At 48.3% G+C, this 27026-nt stretch overlaps 1 protein-coding gene across 8 annotated transcripts in view; it reads right to left on the bottom strand.

Moving 5' to 3' along the window:
- The window catches only part of NCAM1 (neural cell adhesion molecule 1), an 81579-nt gene that overhangs the window by 20022 nt on the left and 34531 nt on the right, over positions 1-27026 (bottom strand). For 3 of the 8 annotated variants that reach the window (XM_026041010.1, XM_026041005.1, XM_026041008.1), the window contains exons 2-16: positions 25816-25890; positions 24743-24961; positions 23894-24037; positions 22887-23024; positions 22266-22383; positions 21263-21432; positions 20242-20384; positions 16167-16196; positions 12092-12242; positions 11255-11439; positions 10794-10890; positions 10101-10271; positions 9047-9178; positions 7758-7772; positions 6438-6440 (exon numbers count right to left, since the gene is read on the bottom strand). In XM_026041010.1, coding sequence (XP_025896795.1) covers positions 6438-6440; positions 7758-7772; positions 9047-9178; positions 10101-10271; positions 10794-10890; positions 11255-11439; positions 12092-12242; positions 16167-16196; positions 20242-20384; positions 21263-21432; positions 22266-22383; positions 22887-23024; positions 23894-24037; positions 24743-24961; positions 25816-25890 — 1791 coding nt within the window. The remainder of the gene's footprint in view (positions 1-6437; positions 6441-7757; positions 7773-9046; positions 9179-10100; positions 10272-10793; positions 10891-11254; positions 11440-12091; positions 12243-16166; positions 16197-20241; positions 20385-21262; positions 21433-22265; positions 22384-22886; positions 23025-23893; positions 24038-24742; positions 24962-25815; positions 25891-27026) is intronic. The other 5 variants (XM_026041013.1, XM_026041012.1, XM_026041011.1 and 2 more) reach the window with 3 other exon arrangements.

The raw sequence follows: 27026 nt of genomic DNA, 5'->3' as shown, positions 1-27026 counted from the left end.
AAGAAGGCTCAGGAAAGCCTGTATTTTGAAAGGCACCCGACTTGGAGCTCCAAGAGGGTGCTCCCTCCGAAGGTGTCACCCTGCCATCGCCCAGCTGGGAATAAGCTAGCATTAAATCTCCCTGGAGCCTTCTGGCAAAGCAGTACTGCACTTCCTCGACCTAATACTAGACTGACTCGCTTGAGATTTTACAAGAAATTCCTTGTTTTTAGCCATCTGTTTTTCACAGATAGTCCCATGTAGCAGAGCTGGATACAGCTGCAGGGAAAAAACTGGAGCTGAGAAGAGAATACGGGAGAGCAACACAAACTGTTCCCTAGGCCCGGGACACTGCAGGCATGCTGCTAAACCCCAGCAGCACGAGCAGTGCAGATGACGGAGATGTCCTACCACCTCTCTTTATGCCTCCCAGCTAACATGTTCCAGCAGCCTGCTCTTTGAAAAGCAACTCCACTGCTGGAAAAGATCCTGCATCCTCGCTGTCCTTAGGAAATACAACTGCACTCCACTGTAATTTACGTGGAACACGTAAGCAAGGGAGAGGCTGATTTCTGCAGTCTTTGACCACCATGTAAAGAGGACTAGGTCGTGACCTACTGTCACAACTTGAAAGAAACAGAAGTCACGCCTATGCGAAGTCTCCATGAGCGGTAAATACACAAGGGTGTGAAAGAATAGAAAGAGAAGCTCCAGAATGCACACGAGAGAAGCAAACACCAACAACCAAAACTAGGGAAGAGGAACAAAAAGGACATGCAAGACAAGACGGCCAAGTCTCTGCTCCTCCCGGATGTCACCCAGCCAGCTTTCAGAGAGGGGGAGACCCGGGGAGAAGGGGCTGCTTCCATGCATGCAGTCCTGTGGGAAGGTTACTGGTGTTAGTTTTGTTTGTCCCGGCAAAACCCAGCCCGAATCCTTTCCTGCAGGTGATACAAGACAAGAAGGCCATTTCAGAACAGATCAAAAGGAAAAGAGCGGGCAAAAAAGCCAGTTGCTTTCTGGGCTTCAAGGTGACTTGCTTACTTGCAGAGGCAAAACCGGCAGGGCCTTTCCCCCGTGCTTTAGGGTAAGTACAGAATATGAAATATTCAAAACCAATCAAAGTATATTCAATATTCCAAAAAATCAGTGTTACGGATTTTTTTTTTTTTTCACGACCACAAGCTTTACTTGGAGAGTAATCTCTTCTCCGTAGGTTGCAAGGGCCAGTCTTTTGCTCCTTGATTGCCTGCAGCTCGGCAGCTACCACGACTGTTACTGTTAAAGGCGTTTTGGATCTTGAGAGAGAGATTCCCCCGCCTGCCTAACAGATACTGTGTGGGAGGAATTCAGATGCTCTGGCAAGAGACGTGAAACAGGAGATCTGATGCAAACAGCGTGAAATATTGCTCCTCATCATGTACTCTGAGTATGTCAACACACGTGTTACTTCATAAAAACACAATTCCCACTCTAGCGACGTTCAAGCTTTACTCATGCTAGAGAAAGTTCTTTCTTAAATCACAGCAGGACATTCCCGCTCATGACTAAGTTGCGGAGAAACGGATCTTCTGATCCTTGTGGTAGGCTACTCAAATGCCTAGCTGCAGAAAGAGTACCTTTAGAAGAACTGAATTGGCAAGGGCAACGTGGAAAGGTGGCGTAGGCAACAGAAGGCATATATGGTGGTTTACACCACCCGAGTGCCCTTCACATGGACTAGCAGTCTGAAGCTGGCACACTGGTCCCTTGAAAGAGAAAAAAGGGGGCTGCCCACCACTTGTAAGGGCACACAGGCGTCTAGGTCGTTACTATGGCACGGACTGCTGGATTCTGGCAATGAGAGAAGCAAGTGATTGAGCCACATTCGTTTGGTCCTTCTTCTCCCCCAAGCTTAAGGCTTCTTGGAGCTCTGCAGAGCAGCCCGGAGCTTAGCGTGTCGCATGCAGACGGGGCTGAGCGGGCTCTCCAGCGGCTGGCAGGCGGCTCTGAGGGGAGCCCAGCGCTCGGAGGCCCCTCAGTGCCGGGCCGAGGGGATCCTCCCCCCAGGGGTAGCCAATCAAGCAGAACAAAGTGTTTTACCTTCTGTTCACCAGCGTGGACGACATCATCAGCACCATGCAAGCCACATGACAAAGTCACATGATACGCACGCACATGATTGGTTGAAAGGAAAGTGGAGGAGGTCACATGGAAAATACAAAAAATTAAAAAACGGATGTGAACAATGGGCAAGGGAAAAACCAGCAACAGAATTACAGACCAAGTCAAACAGAAACAAAAGTAAATAGGCCAGCACATATCAGAAACACTGGGGAGACAGCCAGGTTGCCTGGAAAGAGAAGAATATTAAGCCAGAGAGAGCACCGAGTTCCAGTCCCGCGAGCGCTGGGCGCAGCGGCATCGCGCTGTGTTAACACCACGACAAGGAAGAAACACAAGTTACTGGGAGCACGGGCTGGGCGCCAGAACTTGGCCAGCTGAGGGGATCCACAGGAGCGCTGCGTACAAGACTGTCGGAGGACAAAGGCAAAGCATGTTATTCACAGCCGAGCCCGGCAGCAGAGGTGAGGTGCTCCACATTCCAGTCCACAGGGCTCCGGGAGGAGCAATTGCGGTCTTCCGTTCTGAAGTGGTCTCCCTTCTGCAGGAACAAACATCTTCCGAGATGTTAACGAGCGTAACGACTGGGAAATGTGAAAACCTACCGTGTGTAAACATTCCCAAGGACAGAGCTATGGATCCCACAGTTGCTACGGCCTTTGATCAGTCTAACAGTTACCACTGAAAGTGCACGAGCTCCATCCAACCCAGTGCCCATTTCCCACCGCTGACTGTAGCACCTGAATATACTGCAGGATAACTCTGAATAGGAACAAATGCATCCACTACTTATAGAAAGAAATCATACATACAAATAATGAGTCAGTGAAAGGCCAAATTTGCCTCCATTCAGCTTAAAAACCTGAGCTTTGCCACAGCTGAAACTGGAAAGGTTTACAACTGAAATGAACCAACGAATAAATAAATAAGAGGCGTGGAAAAAGTAGTTTTTAAGCTTTCACTATCTTTTCTGGGTCGAAAGGCACTTTTTTTTTTTTTAAAGAAATACAGAGTGTGTTGCACAAAACACGAACACAGCGTTTTCTCTTACAGGCAGGTATCTCCTATTCCCACAGATGTGAACCAACACAATGAGAGTCCCTACTTGCTGTTAAAGTATGAAATACGTCTGAAAAGTAAGCGATGAAATAAGAAAAATGAGGAGAGCTGCTCGTTGCCATCCTTGTCTTTTCTCTCCCCTCTCTATCCCACCCCCAAATCACCGTTCGAACGAAGAGTCGTCCTCAGCAGTACAGAATCACTGCTGAAACAGAAATGGTAAGAAGTAAAATTCTGCATGTCGCATACCTGAAAAATACCGCAAGAAGGAAAGTGTTGGCTGGGGTCACAGGCAAATAAAGGGACATTTCCTGTAACGTGTCATCACAGAGCGTGCAGTACTGTTCCGGCACTCTCCTCTCCTGCTCTGCCCCAGGCCCAGAGTCACATGCTTCATGCTGTTAGCATTTTCTGGTGAGAGGTGTCGGCCTCTATCTTCTAACCCACTGCAAGTAAACAGGGCCTTATCTCCAAGACCATATTGACATAATGACACACCTTGAATCTCTGCACATCCCTGGAAAGGCATTTGGGTTTCTAGCAGTGATTAGTTGCACAAAGCACACCCGTGTACAAGGAAGCCTACGTCTTCCTGACCTGTTTTGCATCATCGTCCAGGACTGTGTTGCAAATCACTTGCTTGCTTTGTGCATGAGCCGACCTACTAGAAATCTCCCGCACTCCTACACTATGAGCACAGGGAGAGCTCCACTGGTACGACGAGGTAATCCTCCCTTCCTCCTGCAGACCTTTCCCCTGTAAGATAGTCTACTTCCTCACGACAGTCTTCATTTACATCGTTTGTCCAATATCAACTGTGTTTCACTCCCTAAATCTAGAGGAAATAGTTAGGCGGGATATCAACACAATATCCAGTCCATGTCCTTGTACAAAGGCAGCTTTGAGTTTAAAATCATTCACGAATATTAATAAGGAAAATGTTCCTTTTGGAAACAATCATTTAACTTCTCTTCCTCGCCCGCCCCTTTTCCTTCCTCCTTCTGTGTATCTTCTACCATTGCTTCTACCATATGCTTGGTAGGACAACGGGAGGAGGAAGAGCGGCAGTACCATGCCAGGCTCTTAAACGCCTACATGCTCACCACACAACCCCTTACGGCCAGATTGCTGCTTAACAGACAGCAGAATAACATGGTAGGGTGCTTTAATTGCCTCAGTAGAAGGGGTACAAGCGTGACAAGTAGCACTCAGCAACAAAGGGGAGCAGTTGCCATCTACTCACTTGGTGGCTCTGTGCTTTCAGATCCAGTAAGAGGCTGAATTGCCATGGAAAGATGGAAGATAGATTGGACGGGTAAGGGTGAGCATAGGATGAAAAAGGAACGAGAGATGGGAGCAGGGGCTACAGGAAGAAAAACGGGGGGGAGGGGGGGGGGTCTAATGAGGAGGGAGTGAGAGCACCGATCAATGAATCCCTATCACCTGTCTATTACCTCAAGTCTATTGTCCTGGTATACTGCATCAGCTAAGAGACCTCAGGTATATGCAACACCTGGCATATATACTGCATATACCTGATGTCTATTACCTGAAGAGCTGACTGTGCTGCTCCCCGTGCTCCATGGGGAGAACTCGGTCACCCACTGCAGACCATTCTAGATCACAGAGCAGTAAGCCTGAGCTGCGGGGATCCTGCTTACAGGAAGCCTCCGCTCCAACAGTCCTCACAGAGGACTTCACCCACCAGTGCTTTACCGCTCTAAACGCAATTTCACGAACAGCTACAGCATTTCTGCCTAATTTGGTCCCAGATAACAACTTTGGTTCACTTGAAACCTCCTCCTAGCCGTTAAGCACTGCAATTTCTAGGAGGCCCCCTTTCCCTAGCTCTACGCAGACGCAGCTACAAAAAAGATGGGAGCAAGGAGTAATGAGAAGCTACCCTCCAGATATACAGCGCTTCCTTGCCTCCATGAAAACGCAGGCCAGGACATGGCTGGGGGGACAAAGGAAAGAGATCTTAAGAGTCCAAGCACCCTCGCTGATGGGTTAATTCATCCCCTATTCCCGGATGTTGATGACCTAGAGGAAGACACTTTCTGAGCTGCTCTGGTAGCAAAACAGATAGGAATGTCACTAAGATGAGACCAAGTATCTACTCTGACCTTCTCTTTCTAGTCACGTAGATGGACAGAGAGAACAGGGGGTTCAAAAGGCAAGCACCACGTACAAGTGCTTAGCTTTAAGGGAATACCCTCGATTCTGCTACTTGTGCATGGCCACCAGCTAAATTCCTCTGTACTTGGCATTCATAATCTCCTCTGCCTTCCTGTAAGCCAATACTTTGACAAAAGAAACAGGAAGCAGAATTGGGAAAAGACAGACGACTGTTTCTTTGCTTTGCCAAAAGAAAAAAAAAAAAAAGAAAGAAAAAAGAAAAAACATGTTCCTCACCTCAGAGACGGGCATTAGAAAAAGTACTAAAGCAAAGAGAAATAAGGTTTTTGTGAATACCTATTTTACCTATTTTTAGGCTGAAAGCTCCTTAGTAACACTACTAAGCACTCCTCCACTCTCAAGAAGAAGGGCAGGCTATACAAGCATCAACTTCTAGGACCATGAGGAGAGAAGCACAAGGGATGAATACAAATATTTCCAAGAGGCACACAGAGAATGCAGAATAACTGAGACAGCTATAAGGGACTTCTCTACTACAGTAGTAGGCAGCATTCTCCAAGATAAAAAGCTTGTGACATATTCCAAATGGGGCAGAGCAGAGCAATACTACAGTTGCAGAGTGGGGTAAATTAAACGCCTTTGGCTAATTCATTTTCCTCTTCTATGCTGCCATCAGTGCTGCTCATGTGAGGGGAGAGCAGAAACAGCCCCTTGGATGGCTGGCTGCTTCCATCTGATGATGCAGATAAAAGAGATACAAGCCATTCACTTTAGTAGTCCCGCTCGGACTTCCACCGAAGCCTGATCCCTCCCTCCAGCAAGCCCTCAACCTCTCCTCCCACTAGGCCACAGCATTTGGGTGCAATCTGTGGCTTTTCTGTCTGTCTTGAAAACCAAATCTGTGCATTTCTGCAGCTCCTCTAGCTGAAGATTTAGTTTTCCTCCAGGATATATATTTAAAAAAAAAAAAAAAAAAAAAGCTGAAGAAGGATGTTAGGCAGACTACACCACAGCCAGTGAGGAAATGCATGCAGAGCCAAAAGGAGCAAAGATAACCTCTTTCCATCATACTCACTCTCTGCTAAGCAGGAGGTGGGGGCAGCAGCACTTGCTAAAGAAAGAAAAATGAATGTGAGCAGGGGAAGGGCAATCAGTACCTTCTTAGGCAAGCATATCACAAGTTCTCCCTCCGGGGCATTCTGATAGCAGGTATGCGCCCTTACAGGCAACTGGGAGCAACCCACTGAGTTTTGGGAGTGCTCAGCCAGCGCCTGCCTTCTGTTTCGCCACCACGTCACTGTTTGCCTCCATCTAACTAGCTTTGGAGTTAGTAATTCCTGACTGCTGCGGGTGGAAAGGCAGTGGAAGGCCCCTACAGTAGTGACTACACATGTTATTAGTAAGGATGTGCCCTCCTCCAGCTCTTCTCTCACACAGTCCTGTACAGCAGCGCTATGCCCATTTCTCAAATTTATCACATGTTTAAGACTTTACCTCCCGTACGTATTATTGAGGCCGTCAGTTCAGAACGGCCTGCCAAACCATGTGCCTAACAAGTACCGTACAGTTGACTTCATATATGGGCTTAATTACTTCTGCTGAAGTTACTAGGCTCAGAGCACACCACGGAGCCCAATGGTAAGATAAATCCATTTATTATCCACCCTGTGACTACCAATTCTAAAATTTTATCTATCCACCTGTCAACTCGTGCATTTTCTTCTTGAGACGCATCTCAGGAGCCATCTACCGATCCACTCCTACTGCTGCTTACCCACTAAGTCCGCTCTTTTGCATAAGCTGTGGAAAGAGAGCTGAAGCAGGCTTCGGGTCCTGCAGCTACGGCGAAATGTGCACTTTAACATTTAAAACATATTTGTTTGCTTTTTGTTTAGAAGCAAAACCACACAACTGCCGGTAGACAGTCTACAGGCTACTAGAAATGAAGACTATTAGGAAGAAGAGAAAAAGTGTGCAAATTTTTCGAAGTTTTTCTCTGCTTGTTTCCCAACATTGAAAATAGTCAAAATTCCCAAAGTTTGCTCGTCTCCTCAGTCTAAACCAGATTGGCAGTATAGCTGAAGCTTTCTCTAATTTTTTTTCCGAGTATTGACGTTTTATTCAAATTCGAAAAATTTTGATCCGATTCCTACTAAATGCAGCCTTCCATTACTGCTCTGCTCTGTGGTTAACGAGCTAACCGCTACTATCACAAACAGCACTGCAAGCTGAATATTTGAATTGCATGCTACACAATGAAGAAATAGGGGTTAACTCCTAGTTCTGTTTTCTACAGAGCCACGCAAACCAGAGAAGAAGGGCTACTCCAGCGTCAGTCTTGTTAGAAAATACCGACCACGTTACTTCTAAGGACCACAAGAGGAAAACATCACTAGATTAAATGCTAGTGCTATGTTTGTTACAGGAACACTCCAGGAACAGAGAAGGGTGCAAAAGAAAGGCGGACAGGCACTTACGTGAATGAGGGATGCCTGCGGTTTTTCCATGGATGGAACACAGACCAAAAAAAGAGAAGACAGAGATAGAAAAAAGGTAAAAGAGATGAGAAGAGGAGATAGAGCCCAGGGAGCTGGAAACGCAAACCACCGCACCGGCCGTCGCGAGCGCAGCCCCAGGGAGTGGGGCGGGCAGCAGGAGTTATCGCAACCAAGGGCACATCGCGTGTGAGGGCTGGCTTGTGGTGCATGGCCTAGATTTCCAAGCAGCAAGGCCCATGTGCTGTCCCACATTGCTCGGCAGCTCTGGTAAGGCAGAAGTTGGGAGACCAAATCAAGACGAGACACAGCTCTCAGGGCCTCAGAGCATGCACATCCATGGGCCAGCCACATTATCGGCTCTGAGCTGAGGGGAAGGTCCTACATGCTCCTACGTTTCCAAAGAGCTGTGAAGTACGTGAGGCACAGGTGTGACAGCGGGAAGAACAGCAGACACTAGACTTAAATGCCAAAGGAACGGAGTGGAAGAACCCCAGGAGTTGCGGTGTGCTCATCAGGGATCCTAAAGATAGGGGTGAGGTGTCACACAATGGTAAGCGATGCCCTCCCGTCACTGCTTCCGCCACGTCCATCCTCCCCACCACCACCCTTCTCATCCTTTCCCCCTCTGTCTTCCACCTGCCCAAGAGTTTCCCGTTTTGACTCCTGCCTCCCTTTTCCTGGTTGTTACTAGGAGGGAGTGTTAGGCCACAGCGGAGCATGCTGTCTTTGGAGAGGAAGGTTGCCTAAGTGAAGTGGACGAGAGGCCCTGCAAATGGACTTGTGTGCTGCAGGAGGGCAGTACTCCGCAGGAAAGAGAAATCCCCTCTGCCCTCCTGCCTCCTTCCACAGGTCAGGGCCACTCCTCTGATAAATCTATCGATTTGTGCTTTGGGGGGAAAAAAGTCTGTTTTGTAACAATGAATAGACTTCGCACTCTCTCTGACCACATACTTGTCAGCACACCGCTTGTTTGCATTATTAAAACATTGCCGACCTCTCCAACCGACGCGCAATTCCAAGCGTCTGACAACACAAAGCTTACACTAGTAGCTCAGGGAACAGACTAGGGCAGATAGCTCCTCTGCCTCCTACCTTCAAAGAAGAGGTTTAATTAGTGCGGATATTCACTACAATCAAAACCGCAACAAACAAGGGATGCAGCCAGGTCTGCAAGAGAAGGAGGTGTCATCCATGCATGGTAGATTTTCCCTGGAAAGACGCAAGGAAAGCGCAGCAGAGAAGCAGGGGCAGCTCTTGGCATTACTTACGAACTGGCTGTGTCTTGAAGTCGGATGGCAGGCTAATCTCACCCACACCCTTGCCATTGACGGCAGAGAGTCTCACCGAGTAGGTTGTCTCAGGTTTCAGGCCAGTGATGGTGATCGTGCCCTCCGCACTGGCTGTTGCAGAAACAGGGAGGAAAAGCAGAGGGAAAGGCTCAGGCCTGAGCTCCCACTAAACGCAGTGTTTCCATCGCATTCCGCCCCTTTCACCCCGCAACGGGAGCCCTCTTCTGCGCCCAGTCTCAGAGAGGCAACGCACACAAACGAGAAAGGCCAGAGCTAGCACATCCCTGTGTGCGAAACCCAGGTGAGGGCAGCGGTGGCACTGCCACAGAGGCGAACGCTGCAGAGCTCGAGCCGGCCACCACACAAGTTGTTGGCCTCTGGCCTGTACCAGGGAGCTCCGTAGTCGCTGGCACAGGCGGCTCTGGCTGCAGCACACGGAGCAGCCCCACAGCCGCCCATCTCTGGGCTGGAGGGTCCAAGCCTGCGCTCCTTCACCGAGAAGGGCAAGCGGCCTTCAGCCGCCGCTGGCAAGCTTAAAAGCATTAAGTACTGAGGACCTGCGACCAGCCCTCCCACAGCAGGCAGGAGTCCCACCCCCTGGCCACCGCAGAGGAACACATGGCCGCTTAGAAACATGCATAGTGAAGCAAACACGAGGAATCCAGCTATGGTCAGCTACGTATACCACAGGGGAGCCCTCATTTGTGACTGGGAATGTAAGGTGTCGCTGCAAAGCCAATGCTAATACACTGGTCTGGGTCCTTACTTTATGTTCTGAGCATGCATATCACACTAGCATAAAAAAGCGAACGGCCAGGCCAGTCTGGAGGTGCAGATGAGCTAGCAGACAGCTGCTCTGCGCAGAGTGACTTCAGAGTACTGTTGGCACACTGATAGCCACGGGCTTCGCAAGATCCTCAAAGAGGTGCTGAAATCACAGCTAGGAAACTCTCCTCTGCCACTTCCTTCTACAGAAGAGGAGAGTCTCTTGAGATGCAAGAAGAGGCGCTAACATCCTCCTTCGGTATCCTACCTTCTTTTGCATCATACAACCGGGAGCGCCATTCTCCCTCGCCCAGAGCCCTCCACTCTGCTTTGTACTTGAGGATGGGCACCCCACCGGTAGCTTCAGGCTCGTCAAACTCCACCTGGGCGGTGCTGGAATAGGGCTCCACTCTGTCAATGGAAGGAGAGGACGGAGTATCTGGAGGAGGAAGGGAAAGGAGCAGTGATATAGAAGGCGAAGAGCAACCAGGAGCCCCAGCTCGAGCGGCTGAAAGAAAGCAGAAAACCAGGAAGCTCTAAAACATCCTTCTCATCATCTCATACGTACAGGGGGAAGAGAGCACAGCCGTGAGGCTTCTTTGCAGGGCTTGTGAGAAGTGTGGCTTACGCAGCCTAGAAGCCTTCATCTTCTCCCTCCTCCAGGAGGCTAGAGATTACTTTCTCCGATACTACACATTTTCTTTAATCAGAAAGGACACCGTGAGCAGGGCAGCAAAAGCACCTGGGATGCCGTTCTGTCTCTGCAAGTCCCTTCCACGGGGCACCGAGACAGCAAGGATCATGTTATCCACCATCTATCCCAACTGAAAAAAATCCATCAATAGTTTCCTAGAAAGTGAAAGCCGCTTGTCTTGCGTGTTACTAGCCACGCAAATGAGAGAAGAATTTCTGTCTGTCACCGCAGCTCTCGGGTCGCCTATGACCCATCTGGGATGCTCACCTGCCTGCACGAGGATGAACTCCGAGGACTCCTGGCCAATGCGATTCACTGCAGTGCAGTTATAGTTTCCAAAGTCATTTTCAGAGTCTGGGGTCACCTGAGGGGAGCAATGAAGGAGTGTGCTTCGATTAGAAAGCCATTTTCATTCCACCAATGTCCTTTGCATTTTGCTGGGGCGAGAAACAACCACAGAGTAAATGCACCAACACTCTGAAGGCTGCCCACGATGTGGAGAACCGGAGCGGACAGAAAGGCAAAGAGGAAGTGGCAGCTTCTCTATCTGGTTCTACCTGGTTCTCTTAGCACTCATATGCCAGAAACAAGAGGCAACTTTCTGCCCGCCTCTTGTGTGAGGGGGGAGCCCTCACACAGCACTGAACTCCTTCAGCCTCAGCTACATACCTCACCAAATACCTCATAAGCCCTCCGGACTGCTTATTGTTTCCCTTGCTTTTGCTTACCTCCAGGTAGCTTGCTGAGGGAGTGTTGTAGATCTTGATGTTGCTGTAGTTTGAGCTAGGAAGCAGCTGACCATCCCGGAACCAGGAGATGACAGCGCTGGGATAAGCAAATACCTCACATGTGATGTTCACTTGATTCCCTTCCCAGGTATAGACGGCCACAGGGCCCTGAAGCTTGGGCGCATCTGAAACAAAGACACATTTGTGAAAGCAAAGTGAGCCGCAAAACCACCGAGAGCAGGCCCATCGGCCTGGCTTTGAGGAATCCTTGTCTAGGGCATGCTTTACTGTGGGGAAGTGAACTGAAGGCAGGAAAAGGGCAGAGTGCTCTCACACACCAGAAGGTGGTAAGGAGAAAGCCTGTTCAGTCCCCAAGCTTGCGCTTGCTCCTACCATAATGTGGCAGGATGAGCAGGCAGCATGATGTCTGCTCGTCTAGGAAGCGTCACCGACAAGCTAAAGGATAAGACGACTGGGGCATCTACACTGCCTTCCTCCGCTAGCCTGCAATGCAGGAGCAGCGAGGGATCTCAGGCCCACATTCTTCGTAGAGTGCAAACGAAACCCCAGTTGGAGACAACCAGTGCCACCCTTTGCACGTATGCACGCAGCAACCTACGTCTCCAACAAACTCACGCCCGGCTGCGCTGCTTCGCGTGCCCTCTACGCAAACCATACCCAGCTGCAGGTGGCCTAATGCGACAGACTGCAGACGCACAGGTCTACAGGGCCACTCTCACATTTCTGTAGCGGTGGGCACTTCAGTCTCACTAGAGGACAAGTAAATAAAAAGAGAGTTCCCCTCTGAAGACAGGAGCCCCTCCCCTCCTTTCTTACACTGCACTTCGAGGTACATGGCTTGGGAGTCCTGCCCGATGGTGTTGCTGGCTGTACATACATATTCTCCGGCATCTGTGTACTGAATTTCCTTAAGCGTCAGGGACGACACCCGGGCATGGCTACGTATTACGATGCGCCCGTCCAGGGTCTGGCAGGAAAGGAAGAGAAAGTCAGAGGCTGAGCTCTGAGTCTGCAGCACAGACTACAGGGAGGAAGGGGATGAGAACGAATGCAAGTCTGCCCTCCACCAACCCTTCCGTTGCGCTTCACAAAGTGACCACCTCAAAGCAGGCCCCAAGTCGAGGGCATGCAGTGGCATTCGGAACAGCAACAAGAAGAGTCCTTGTTGCACAGGGCTGAGCGTGGTTGGTCCCAAGGCACCCACGGGGCAGGGGAAAAAGAAATAACCTATGCTGGGCCACACCTGAGGAAGGACCCAAGTGTCAGATGTTACGTGTCTGTGGACAGTTGTAGAACACCAAGGGTCTTCTCCGAGTCACAACTGTAGAGCTCCTGCTCTGCTTAAAACGTTTCTGCGAGCATGGCCTCCTGTAAAAAGCTGCCCTAACTAATACCGCGTTTCCAGTAAGAGAATTCATGCCTTACTCCTCCCTTAGCAGTGCTTATTTCACTGCAACATCCACTGCTCACAAACAAGAGAAGATCCAGGCCTCGGAGGGCAATAGGTCATCAGGCAAAATGAAACCTCAGGCCTTTTTTCCCAACCACGACACTGAGCCGAGCAAGGCACAATGAACAAGGGAGGAAAACCAAGCGACGTGTCTAACGGTGGCCCTGCTTGAAACCAAGAAAACTCTAGAGTGAGCCACGCAGGTTATACGCCCGTCAGACATCGGCAGACAAGCGCAGGGATGTCGATAACAAGGAGGCCAGGAAAATAAAATCAGCTCATCGGAAATCCAAAGTGACTGCAGCCACCAAGGGCTCCCATGCCACATCTTCGTCTTTTTCTTTTCTGAAATGGGACTCCTCCACGGCAGGCAGGTCTACTGCAATCCCAGGCCGACGCCACAAGCTTGTGGCTCCAACCTCTTTTCTGTGGCTGGTACCTTGCAGTGCTGGGAATCATTTTTTATTTCATAAATACATGATGTGGCACGTATCACTTACTAGAATCAACAGAGGATCTCCTAACACAGGATTATTCCGCCGTGGTATTTGACACAATTGAATTGTGCTTTAACATCAGTTGTGATCATTTCGCTTGGCCTGTGATTTGCTCCCAAAACCCAACTCATGTCTGAAACCTTTGCAGTGGGATCCAAAAGCATCAAGCCTCTAGAATGGTAAAGGCTCAGAGCTTCTCTTCTAGCCCACAAGACAGAGGGAAATTCTAAGTATTTGTTCCTATGACCCTTTCAGTAGTCAAATCCGCCAAAATCTCGATGCACAGCTACGCCAGCAAAAGTAGCTTTGTATTTGCGGTTGCCTGTCTTTACCCACATTTCCCCAAGATCCAACAAAATAAACAAAATAAAGCTAGGCAGCGGCGATAAAACAGTGACTTTTTAAATAATGCAACCACTACTAAAGATGAAGCTACGCTTCCCAAAGCAAAGGGCACAAGGAAAGAGAAAGAAACATTAGGTAAAATACTTCAAAGAAGGGAGAAATATTCACCAAAGAAAGCATGCCACCTGCTTTCTTCTTGAACATATCCGGCTATGCACCACGTGCTAACAATTCCTGGCTAAGAAAGACACAGATCCATAGGTAGAAAGAAACCTGTGAGCTGGATATGCAGAAGCCTGTAATGCGTTCACACACAGCTTCCTTGGTTTACATGGTTTTGAATAACTGTGAACATTTCACAGCAACGGTGAGAAAACGTACGGGGGGAAGAAGGCAGTAAGTTACCAACTGCCTCCCTACAGAAAAGCGTATGACGACTCTTCCTATCTCGGCTTGCTGCAAGTCACCCTGAGATACATAGAGGTATTTTCCCCCCAAATTTTGACAATGACACGTCATACACAACGAGTATGTAAACTGCTGGCCTAGATTTCAATGCTTCAGTGCCAAAGAGAAAGAGGACACAGCGACGGGAAATGCATTGACGGCATTTAACTTCAGGATTTTTCAGGCCTTTCCCAAAAATGGGCCTGCAACTCAGCTTTATACAGTCTCATATACTCCTGGTCTACTTTCCACATCGCTAGGGTTATAACAGAAGAGCACCTGGAAATACTGACCGCAGCTGCAAATTCCAATGGACGGGGCTGAGGGATCTCTCTCAGCCCTGTGCTTTCACTTCACTAGCCAGGGCTTGCCTGCAGTCCTTATCTACGGGAGCCCCCGGTTATTAAAAATGCATCACTAAAGCCTGACCTGAGGTATAATTTGCATTGTGAACGAGTTTTCAGCACCTGCTACTGCTAACTGTTTTCTGAGTATGTGCTGACAAGGGATGACTTTCACCTATTCTTCAGCAGGACTAGAACGATGAACTAAGGCATGATGGGCTGGGCAGCATTAGAGCTGACTCCGGTTTCGAGGAAGCAGCAGTCAACAGTAATTTCAGCTCCAAAACAAGGAAAGCAGGATTTAACATCCATTGTCTGTCGGTACAACTGCAGATTTCCTTACTTTAAACTAGCTGATTTAGCAGCAGTAAGAACGAAACCGATTTAATATCAAGTATTCACTAAGCTTCCAGGGAAGCTGCTCAAATGGACTGGTTACAGCCCTCGTGCTAGCTGTGTTAAAGGCACGTCTACAGAAGCTGCAAAAACAGGGTACCAAAAATGTTCCCAGAACCCCCTTCTGATACTTCATAAGAGGCAGAAAAGGTAAGACAGTTAAGAGGCAGAAAGCTTTATGCTATTAGTGCTCACATTAATAAAAGGCTTGAGACAGAGACTCTGCGTGGGGGGAGGTGTGTGTGTGTGTGTGTGTGTGTGTGAGGCAGGAGACAAATAGAATCGGGATTAACATGGGGCCTTGAGAGATACAATTAGGCAAATTCCAATACAGACTGGTCTGAATATCTGAAATCTCCACTTGGCACAATTAGTAAGTTTCAACAGACTATTTCACAATAGCAATGGGCATTGTCTTATCGGGTCCCTCTGGCAAAAAAACAGGGTGTTTAAAATAGAGGCTTGCTCTCTCTGAGCCACATCGCTCACTGAGTTTAAAGTCAGCTTTCAAAACAGAACAAAAAAAAAAAAAAAGGATACCCTTAATGTTCATCCTACAAGCGCAGATCCAAGTCCTCCGGCTCTGATAGCTATCGCTCTTCTACTCCCGATTCATAAAATTTGCCTGAGAACTAAATTTCCAGTCCGTTTAGAAGCAAGAATAGATTAACTCAGGTACATGTAAAGGCAAACTACTATTCTTTACATACATCACCAAACATGAAATCAAACAACAAACTCACATTTGCACCCAGAGGAGTTATTGTATTATCCCTACATCCGATGGCTGACCCTTGCAAGTCACTGACCCAATGCAAAAAGACCAATACAGTAATTCAGCAGCTGGGAGTATTTTCTGCAGAAACGTAACTTGGAAAGATTGCACTGCATTGCTTGGAAAAAGAAATGTGATGCAGTTGTTCTTTAGCGGGAGATCGAACCTAAGATGCGCCATGAGCAAACAGATGAGTTGGCTGGAGTGGAAGAAAGTACGCTTAGAAAACAATCACCATCTCAGAATGCACGCTGTGGCTAAGTTTGAAATTCTAGGTGAGAAGCCCGATAGACACTCCCAGTGCGGAAGAAAATGGTATTTGTCAGGTTTCACACCTGCTATAATCCCCCCCACTCCTTTTCGTCCTCCTCTTTTAAGTGGCAAGCTGGACTACTAATGACCGATGTTTGCTCACTCCCAACACAGCTGGTTTGCTCATTCACAAATGCATTGCTACATGCTAAGCAACTTCTAAGTCTATAAGCTCATTCTTTTATGTACTGCTTTGTAATTTATTTTAGACTATTTAGGCTGGTTTAGTTGGCATGGTTACTGCACTAGAGATATGTTAATCTGCAATGCTTACAAAACGAACCCAGAACTAAGAAGGTTGGCTAAAGATCTGATAAGCTTATACCTCTTGTTTCTCGGGCCGGGTCCACGAAGCCTGGAGAGAACAGATATAGAACACAACAACAACAGGGAAAAAAAAGAAAAGCAGTAAAAGTTTATCACAAGGTGCTTTTGGGTACCATACGGTAGGCATCACACTGCATTCTGTGCACATGCAGGCTTTGAGCTGTAAATCCTATGTGTGTGGGAGGTGATCACAAATCTATTTCCATTTCTCGGTATACTCTCAATTTAGATTTGTCTGCAGAATTTGATATCCTAGTAAATAAAGCTTAAAATGCTCGAGCAATGGCTAACTATATTGAAAGGCTACGTTTCTCCTCTACCGAATGATCGTGTATTCCCTTTGCCTCTGGACACGTGTCATCCGAACACCGGGGAGGTGATTCTGGTGATCCAGGTCACTCGATTGCAAAGACATTTATAGAACTGTTTTCCTAACGCGATTTGTTTGCCACCCAGACACACTGGTCACCATTAATGCTAGCAGGTTAATCATGCACTTGTACAGGTTTTTACATGCAGGCTGTGTCAGTAGGAGGAGCCTTCAAGCTGCACAGCAACGAAGCATTATGATGTCCTGTACGAGAGACAACAGGCTGGAACCAAGTAACTCTAGGCGAGGTGACCATTATTCTTAGGGATGTTTATGCCAAGTCCTTACTGGGCTTGGAAAAAACCAAACAATAGGCACCAGGGAAACATGCATGGACCTTGCAAATAAAGATACATTCCCCGTTCAGAGAGAGTCAGCAATTGTGTGGACCACATTTATCCCATCTCGGGGGGGGGGAAGGGAAAAAAAAAGAAAAAGACACACAAAGAAAGTTGCCTGTTTTTTTTTTTTTTTTCCCCCTCCTCCCCTTCCCTCTCCTTTACAAATCATCTTTGGAATGCTTTTCTTTTTCCTTCTGCTGTCTATTTCAATTGCGATTCATTTCAAATGAGGAGTCAAAAATCACCTGCTAATATCACAGCCCTTATTGCATTATTGAATGCGAGACCCAGAGACACGAGCATCACCGACAGCTGGAGGTAACAGCATACACAAGGGCGACATGACAGAAATGGAGATGAAAGCTTAGGAAACGAGGACAGGCAACACAGGAGCATTTCCGCAGTGAAACAAAGTGCTTCCAGTGAAATAAATGCAACCAGTGAAAACAATGGCACAACATACAGTACGGACACCCTGATGTTAGGATGCCTTTGGTGAAAGCACGTTCCTTACTTGGAACTAGACGTTTGAGGTGGAACCCTCTGAAGGAGAAGCTCACCGACACCCGTAGGCACTGGGACTCTGCCCCACACTTAGGACATCTGGTCATTTCTATGCACCTTTGTCCCACTGAGTCCAAGCTTGCACACTGAACAGGCCACAGAAGTAATTCATCACAATTCCCTTTCCATTTACCACGGTCATTCTCTTCATCCACATTACAACGAGCCAGACTAGGCATGTGCTCTGAAGCCTGAGCTCGGCCTGGCAACGCAGCTCACTTGGCCTTCAGACGCTCCTGCCTGGCATCCATCCCAAGAGGATCCGAGAGGCTAGAGGAAGGTGACTGGGCGAAGCACGCAATGCGAGTCCACCTGCCCCTGCACACCAGGCTGCATGACTGCAACACACAGCCCACAGCAGGTTCTAGCTCTGCTAAATCAAGCTGTAGCTTCCCTAGATCCTGCCCAGAAGGCACTTGACAAGGTTAGGAGGCCAGTGAAACTGACCTTTTCCTCCAAGTGCGAGTGGGCAGCGACTGCCTCATCCCGAAAACCTGACAACAGAGAGAGTCCTGTCTGCACTGAAACAGTAAAATGTTGATATACCAATACACAGCAGGTCCAAACTACCATGGGTAGTTCTACAAGAAATGGGTATTCCACAAGAGGAACAGAAGCAAACTCTTTTAAACAGAGATGAAATACACTGGAGGTGAGAAGAGCTACGGTATACTCTCTCAATTGACGTGACATCCAGTATGATGAGGTGAAAGAAAGCACTTTCCTCCCTCCCACAGCGGTAGGGCGGCAAATGCTTGAGAAAAGATTAGGCCAAGCCATTTCAAATCTTTGCATTGATGACTTTCTGTAGCTTTTGCTTCTTGTTATGTTCTTATGCAACAGTTATACACAGGAATCGCACCTTTATATGGCCCAACTTTCACCTAAATCAGCTGTTTCAACATTCTCGACCAAAATAAACTGCACATAACCAAACAGATACCCCTATATACAATACAATTTACCCCTCTGGCTGTGCGTGCAAAAGACGGTTTATCAAAGCTATTTGGACCCGAGGGGTTTCTGCAGTTTTGTACCATTCCCCTGAACTTAGAACACTAGGTAGAGAATGGGAATATATATATATATATATATTTTTTTTTTAATCTTCCCTATGAGGTGCATGTTATACAATAATACATACTTGGCCTGAGGATTAAGCCAGTACAGGAGACACATTCCAGTACCGCAGACCTTTGAGCTTCTCCCCTCTGTACACAAGAGAGTATAAAACAGCTCCTTAACTTTGATGACTGGCCCAGCAGAATTGAACAGGATACACGAGATACATCCCAAAAATGGTTAGCAGTTTTGCAACTGAGACCTAGCTAGTTAAACTCGGTCAGGCACACAGGACTTTCTGGCAACAGTCTCTCCTGCAGACTTCTGTTCATTTTCGTCTTAGTTCAACTCTTCTTTTCTTCTCTCTGTGGAAGCTCTTTTCCCTATCTGCCTGTGATCTAAATTGCAGGGCTGCTAACTTCACCTCCTCAGACTCCCTCCTCTGCTGAAATGAGACCATGAAAAACCGTATCCTGTCAAGATGGTTCTTCCGTCCTGCCAGGGTGAGAGCCCAAGTCAACAGCTGGCAAAAGCCATGGGAAACTCTCCCTCAACTTTGCAGGGATTTACATTAATGCCTGCATGCAAAAGCAGCTAATACTTTTGCTGAAGGAGAGTCGGGGCCAGAAAATGTTGGCAGTCCAAGTTAAAAAAAATACATGGTGGCAGGGCAGTGAAGAGCTGAGATTGTCACCGAGGTAACACAGAAAGCTCATTTAAGAAGCTATAGTGCAAAGGGGAAGCTACATAGGTGGCTCTATGGCAGTGGCTGTCACCATTTCTCTTCCACAGCCTACCACTCCCGCCTTCATACTGAGCATTCCCACTGGAATGTCCAAGGCTGAAGCACCTGAGCTTTGACGCATCCTATCATAAGGAGATTATTGATAACCAGCAACTAGTTTCTCATCAGTCACTTATCTAGGTTTATTTTAGCTGACCTATTCCTCCTCCCCAGCGTATTTTGCAATACCTAAAGTAACGGAACGCACCCTGAGCCTTGTCTGGTAAAGGGGGATCACAGCCAGTAAAAAGCAGCATGATTTCTCTTTTTTAATTAAAAAACTGCGAAATATTTTTGCCTTTTCCGAACAAAATGATATTGATATGTGACCAATGATACCGGTGAACACAAAGGCAGCCAGGCTTTTGTGCTCTGAACACATGCAGTGCTGGTGTACAATACAGAAGGGCAAGAAGGAATTAACAGGCTCATTTTGGTTCACTACCTCTTCAGCAGGTAGCATCCTCTCTGTTGCCACTTGCCCCCGCCACCTGCCCACATCATTCCACCATCATGATGACAGCATGGAGAACACAAGAATCAGGGTACTCACTGCCACCTCCCAACTTGGAAACAAACGCGAGAAACCTTTCAGGTCTCCAGCATCTGGAAGACCCTTTCAAAATTCCCCTGCAAAGGGTCCATGGCCTGGTTCTTTGCAAATTAATTTACAAGCAGAGGTTAAAAAGCAGGTCCTCACTTGCTAGCTAGTGTGATTGCTCTTTGTACAAAAGGACATCAAAGGTGCTACGGTGCTTCACTTCAGCTGGTGAGCTGGCCCTTTACTGGAGGGGCTGTGCAGGACGGCAAGTATTCTCACTAAAGAGGGAATAACCATGATTTCTGTGTGTATCTGCCTGCTGCCATCATACCCGCCGGCTCAGCAGAAACAGGAAGGTACGAGATGCACGGCACCCAACCACCAAGCTTCTGGTTTTAGGAGTGGTGATACCTTTTCTTCATTGCTGATGTTCCGGGTGGAAGTTCTCCACGTAATGGAAGGGATTGGGTCCCCAGACGCCTCACAGGTCAGTGTGATCTGCTCCTCCAGCTCCATGGCTGTTTTGTTCTCCACATATGTGATTTTGGGTTTGGCTTAAAAGAAGAAAACAAAATTTCACTCAGCTGCTGCTCGGGACGATGCTCACCTGCAAACAACAATGCCCGGAAGAGCAACACGGAGGAGAAAAAGGCTTTCGCGCTGCCAAAGTTTTTCTGCTTTAGGCAGACGGGAGCAGAGTGACATGTGACCAAGGACCAGGAAGACGGTGCCGCACTGCAGAGCTAGACGTCTTCCCGCAGCTGTGCTCACCGAACACTAGAAGGGCTCACCGTCTGCTACAGAGCCCATGTTGTGCAGCAGTACTGAAACGATCAGACCTCAGCTCCTGGGGTCAGCAAGTGAGACTTCTACCCCAGGGCCTACGTTTCCTCCGACCCCAATTAGCCAATTCCATGAGCAGGCTGCTTGAGTGACCATCAAGGCATACCTAGGCTGCAGCGGAAAAGATATTCCTCCCAACTCCAAGAATCATGCAAGATAGGAAATGTGCAGGTTCACTCCACTAATTCTGAGGTCTCCCACACAGCGGTAGGCGGAATTCACCTCACTGCCCAATCGCAGCAAGCCCCGTGGAAGCGCTGCATCTCTTTTTCCAGCAACTTCATTTGGATTGGTTCCCAGTCCTCACAGCTCGGAAGAGATTGCAAAGGGAATGCGAGTCTCACACCACCCCTTTGCACAGCACCAAGTTTCTTTTACGAGACAGGAAAAGCAACCGAGCTGGCATCTACATGACAGGTGTGCTCAGAATCCATACGGCAGTGCACGATGGCACAATGACGCACAGCACCACGTGGGAAAGGACAGCACTGGTTAAGGCACATGTCAGGCATTGCCCGGGACAGGCAGTCTACCTTCAGCTTGCCTCAGGCAGCTACCCATACCCAGCTCGCAGCGCGATCGTGTTTACCAAAGACTTTGAGGTGAATGGTGGCATCCTGCTCGCCAGCCTTGTTCTCGGCAATGCAGATGTACTCTGCTTCGTCACTCTTGTCCACCTTCTTGATGACGAGCTCAGAGCCATCGTAGTTGAAGCTGTATTTCTCTCGGTCGTCCTCCTGCTCTAGCGGCTCTCCATCCCTGCAGGTCACAAAGCACACAAGGCTGGTTTGGGGAGGAGTGGCACACCCAGGCCGTTTGCTTTAGGTGTCATGTTAATGCGAGAGCAGTTGAACTGCCCTCGAGTGCCTCTGTTTGGAAAGTATCTCCACCCTTGCCCTTCTGCGGGGCTCCAAGGCTTGCATCTTAGTCTAGGCCTCATTTCTCTCGCCCTAGGGCTTTGGACTGCAGAAACCTTTCGCTTTCGGGTACATGTCATTTTCTGGAGGCAAGAGCTACAAACACCACAAAAGGTGGCTTCTGCCCTTCCCGCTTAAGGTGGTACGGCAAGTTTGCTGTCAGCTTTTTTCAGGTTAGAGACGTTCCTTTACACCAAAGATTACGTGAGCTGCAGAATCAGGATACCAGAGGTCTGCTCCACCGACTGACAGTCAAACTTGAGCCCATGAAGTAAAGGGAAAGCCCTTGGATCAGAATCTCCTGGCACGACAAAGGCAAGTTACAGCATCCACTCCTACCTCATTTTCCCCACCTGTGCAACAGATGATAATAAATTGACCCCAGGGACAAGCCTGGTCATCGTGAAGTTTCATCTCTATTTGCAGCCTGGTGAAGGATGCAATGGGACAGCGAAGAATTGCTTTTGTTACTGGTTTTGCTCTTGTTTTTTTCTAGGAAGCTAACACTGAAAGCACTGCAATTCCCCTCTTGGGAGACCATTCCTTCTCTTGAGAGAGAAATAAATTACTGGTACTCCAGTTAAAAAGTTGCTGTCCCTTCTGCATGTTTTTTCAGGGCCTTGGTGAAACCATCCATGCTCACATATAATCAGGACTCTGCACACAGCATCTTACTTTGTCCACGTCATGGTTGGCTCAGGAAAGCCATCTGCATCACATGCTAAGGTGACAGACTGGCTGAGGTTGGCAGTGGCATTCATAGCACTCTGTCTGGCGCGCACAGAAGGAGGCACTAGAAGAGAGGGAATGTACATTTAAAACAGAACAGAGGACACAAGACGGGAGCAAGGAGGAAGGCTCAGTGCAATCTCTGTAGTCCTCCTAGATGTCCCTAGAGAGGCAAGCTCGGATATCAACATCTGCAGGTTCGATGCATGAGCTCTCTAAAGCAATAGGTGGGGAAAGGAGAAGCCGAGACAGGACATGGGAGAGATCCACTGAAAATTGGTATCATACACAAAAACGCTTAGGAGCTCAACAATGGCAGCATCTTCCTCTGACTCATAAGGCCCTTAAGCTTCCTCTTGACATTGTAATTCCCTGTAGGCATCTTGTAAATGCTCAAGCAGTTTCTTTTTTCCTTTTTTCCTTTTCCTTTTTTGGACACAGTAAAGACAGATTAATAAACGGAGGGTAATTCATGAGTAGGAATCTGCTGCAACATTTCTACCAGCAGCCTAGCGCATAGGTGGTGCAGACCTTTCCCCTTCACTACTCTTACTCTGAGCTGCTCACCATTTACGATGACTTGAATATCTTTGAAGTTGATCTCTCCCCGAGCCAAGATCCGGCCCTCACAACGGTATGTCCCTTCATCTGTTTTCTTGATTCCACGGATCTGCAGGTAGTTGTTGGACAGGACTATAAATCGGACTAAAAGAGACAAAAGAAAGGTTCATCCAAGGATCCTCAGGAAAGGCTGCTGCAGGTAACACGTACTTCTCTCCCTGCCCTTTCTGGGTTGCAGATGAGACCTCGTGTATAATGCAACTTCCCCTTCCACCCTGGTAACGGAGATGCTGCTGTTAGCTGATATGGCAATGCCGAGAAAGAAACGGGACAAGGGTAGCAGACGCAAAGCACTCTGGTATTTTATACTGTGCGCACACACACGCAGATCAATATGCACAGGCACACGCAAACACATTTACATTTAATCGGTACCAGACAAAATCCAGTGATCAATTTGAAACCTGTCCCTCTTGCCCGAGGCAGGGCAGAGTTCAAGTCTACTACGGTTTTCTTGTGCCTGCAGCAAGGGGTGCAAAATACTGCTGAGGTGTGAGTGCTCAAGTGGTGGAGTCAAGGCTCTGAAGCCTCCTCTGACAGGAAAATGCCAATCTGGGCATGGCAGTTTGGAGCTTCTTGGAAGAAAGGGAAAGTCTCTCGCCACGACCTAGGGAAAAGGCTGCCCTTTTCCCTAGGGAGACTGGCACGTGTCACCACATGAGGCTTTCTGGCCTGTCAGCACCTTTTGTCGGAGATTTCTGGCACTCCCTAGCTTTGATTCCAGTCAAAGTCTGGCTGCCATCTACGTGAGAACTGCCACACCGCTGCCAAAACACAGCGGGTCACATTGGCGTCCGTATTGCCCCCTCTTAGGGACAGATTGACCCCTCCTCCCTTGTGACTGCCACAATTCCACTCTCCCAAAATCCTCGTGTCAGTGTAATCTGTAGCGCTGATGGCAGGCAGACATTTGACCCTTGAAAGAGCGAGTGCCAAGACCTCTTATGCCTTACCATCTTTCTTTAGGATAACATCCCTGCCTTTGTGCTTCCAGATGATGGTGGGAGGCAGCGAGCTGACCACATCACACACAATCACAGCATCATCTCCTTCCTTGAATTCCTGAGGGGTGGGGGCATTCTTGAACATTAGCTTTTCTGAAAGAATGGAAGATGATGATCACTGCAGCTTCCTCAGCGCACCTCAAGCTGTTGCCCCCGTTTCAAGCCCAAGCAAAGCACAGAAATCCCAGCGAACACATTTCAACTACCAAGCGATAGTTCCCAGAGCGGAGAAGAGGGATGCGCCTGACTCAATAGCACTGTGCTGTGATGCAGGAACCCCGTTATCCGGTCCTACCTCAGAGGAGCAGCAACAGGCTGAATCAACACTACTGAGTACAAAGATTTGTGCCCACCGGGAAGAGTAAATGGGAAGGTGGGCCCGCTCAGCTTCCTGAAAGGAAGGAGCGGAGCAGCTACCTGGAGAACAGGCTCATGGATAACGACAAAGCTCCTAAACTGTACTAAATACTGATCTTATCTCACATGATACTTGTGACCCACAACGTATCTTGTGCTCACTTCTCCCCAAACTATCATGACGCAAGGAAATCTTCTGCCCTTTGCTCCCTTGCCTTTGAGAGGCATTTAAGCAGCGGACAAGCTGGGAATCCCCTGACAGGCCGAGGTCCCACTTCCTACTGTTCCCTCGAAGACTAGAAAGAAGACTGCATCCTCTTAACATTCCCCTTTCTTGCACTCTCTTTCCTCCTTTTAGCAAACCGCATTTCCTAGGAAAAGCAGGCGGTTGCCTCATACATGTTTGAGGCAGACCAGAAAGTCCCAGAGTTAGTCTCTTACGGAAAATTTTCACATTGACGGTGGCCTCAGAGTCTCCCTCCTCCACGCTGCTGACGACGCACTTGTATATGCCAGCGTCATCGATGTTGGCGTTGTAGATGGTGAGGGTGGAAGAGAAGTCATCATTCCGCACTACTGAGATGCGCTGCTGGTTGGGTGTCAGCTTCTCACCGTTAGGGGAAAACCAGGAGATGTCTTTGTATTTGGCTTCTCCTGCCACTAGGACAACAAAAGAAAGCAAAGCTCATTGACCTGGGCTCCCAACACGTCTGCACAGAGAGAACCAAGCACAACCGGCATCGCCATACAGAAGGTAGGGCCGGGGAAGGGCTTCCAGTAGCTGAGAAGCGAGCAATGAGAATAATGCTCTCTCACTGTAATGCTCTGGTCAGCTGCTCTGCTGCAAAAGAAATGATTAGGCTGGTTTTACAATCCAAGAGAGGAACAGTCCCCACTTCAGCCACGTGGGCTGCTTCAGAACTGGGCTGCTGTGAAAGCACTTAGTGCCCACCAATTTATTCCAGCACGGATTTGCTCCGTGTCGTGCTCTAGGACGCTATCATGTCTGTGGCCCCCCATCCTCCCATTAGAAACCAGATGAGACGCTTTCAGGAGCACCCTGAAGGGTGCATGAGGATGCTGCTCTTGATGAAAATGACTTAGAGTGCACATTGGGCACATCTGACAAATCTGCATTGCACTGCACAGTGCAGGAAAAGAGACCGAGTGGAGTGACGAATAAACTTTGTCACGAGAAATGCAGTCTTACAGAAGCATTCCTGCGCCACAAGGAGGGGAGTTTGATCTACAGTCCCCACTATACACTATGGGCTGCCTTTACTATTCAGCCTAACAAAACGAAAGGGAGAGAAAAGCAACGGGAAAGAAACTCTAGGACAGGAAAACAGCTGGTACAACTGTGTTGTGTGTCGTGGCTCACATGACCTTTTCCTCGCAATCACACAGGAAATCCTGCAGCTACACCCAGAACTAGAGCTTTTATTGCAGACCTGAAATTTTGATGGGTCTTCCCAGCAAACCCAGATACCTGAAGATACCTAAAAATTTCTCACCTTGACATAAGAAGAACTTGGATTCTCCAACGCTGATCTCTCCCTGACTTGGAACAATATCCACTTGTAGAGAGGCTAGAAAAGAAATAAGCACAGAGAAAATGGTCAGACAATACGAGTTGTTATCATTACAAAAAAAAAAAAAAAAAAAAAAAAAAGGTAGCATTGCAATGGCAGCACGCAAAACAGCATGGGTAGCTGTGTGGCAGAGTAGGGGCTGCAAACTTCTACTCTGATGGCATGTTGCTCACGTGCCAGTGCTTCTGGGATTACCTGTGTGTTCCCGTTTCAAGGGGCTCTCCCTGCCTTTTCATCTCCTCTAATGTCCTTTGGCTTCCTTCAAAGGAAAACTCGGGAGAGAGCAGAAGGCAGGAAGGGAAAGCAGCTCCCCGCAAATGCTTATTCCGAGAGAGAAAGTGCTGACACGCAGGAATCTACGCCTTTTACACTTGATTTACCTTAGCCCAGGAACACAGCCTAACACCAGTCGCATTCCTACAAGCTAACCGCTGCTGTCAAAAGCGCCGATTTGGCCTTTAACAACGTCAGCGTGTAGCTCAACACTGCTATTAAAGAGTGACAGCTTGGCAGACAAGCAAGTCCCTGGCGGATGGTGCTACAGCATCAAGGGGCTGGGGAAGCAGTGCAGAATACCAGTGGTGCTGCTAGGCTGGCCCTGTCTTCTTGCCATCTCTCTGGGTCTTCTTGCCGTGTCAGTTCTGGGTAGGAGCCAGGACAATGGACTGCATCCTGTGGGTGCAGACCGAAGGCGGCCCTGGCTTTTGTTTGGCCTCTGCAAAAGTTATTGAGGCTTTCTCCTATAAAGTGTGGCAATAAAGGGTTGGCAGGCGAGACTAGGCACCCCAGAGCTCACCCATATTTCCCCAGGAGCCTTCCGTCGGGGAAGCCAAAGCCACAGGGGAAATTAAGTAGCATCTGAGAAAAGACATTTCTCTGCATTATAACATCAAGCTCCTCCGCAGTCTTCATTCTGTACCAGGGAGCCTAACCGGTCACTGACAAAGGCAGGTTCCAGCACTTTGCTGTCACTACAGCCTGGATGAACAGGGTATGATCAGCAGCACAGTAAATTACACAAGCCTGCTCCCCCCACGTGCTACGCTCTATTGTCTGCTACACAATCAAGCTACCAAAGCCAACCCGGTAACTGATTTCAGTCAGCGGTTAATCAGTCCTTGGGTTCTGCAGTT

Source organism: Nothoprocta perdicaria, unplaced genomic scaffold (genome assembly GCF_003342845.1).
Source record: "Nothoprocta perdicaria isolate Ctin4 unplaced genomic scaffold, notPer1 scaffold_275, whole genome shotgun sequence".
Lineage (NCBI taxonomy): Eukaryota > Metazoa > Chordata > Aves > Tinamiformes > Tinamidae > Nothoprocta > Nothoprocta perdicaria.
Note: the sequence above shows the minus strand (reverse complement) of the source record. Positions and strands in the feature narration are given on the sequence as shown.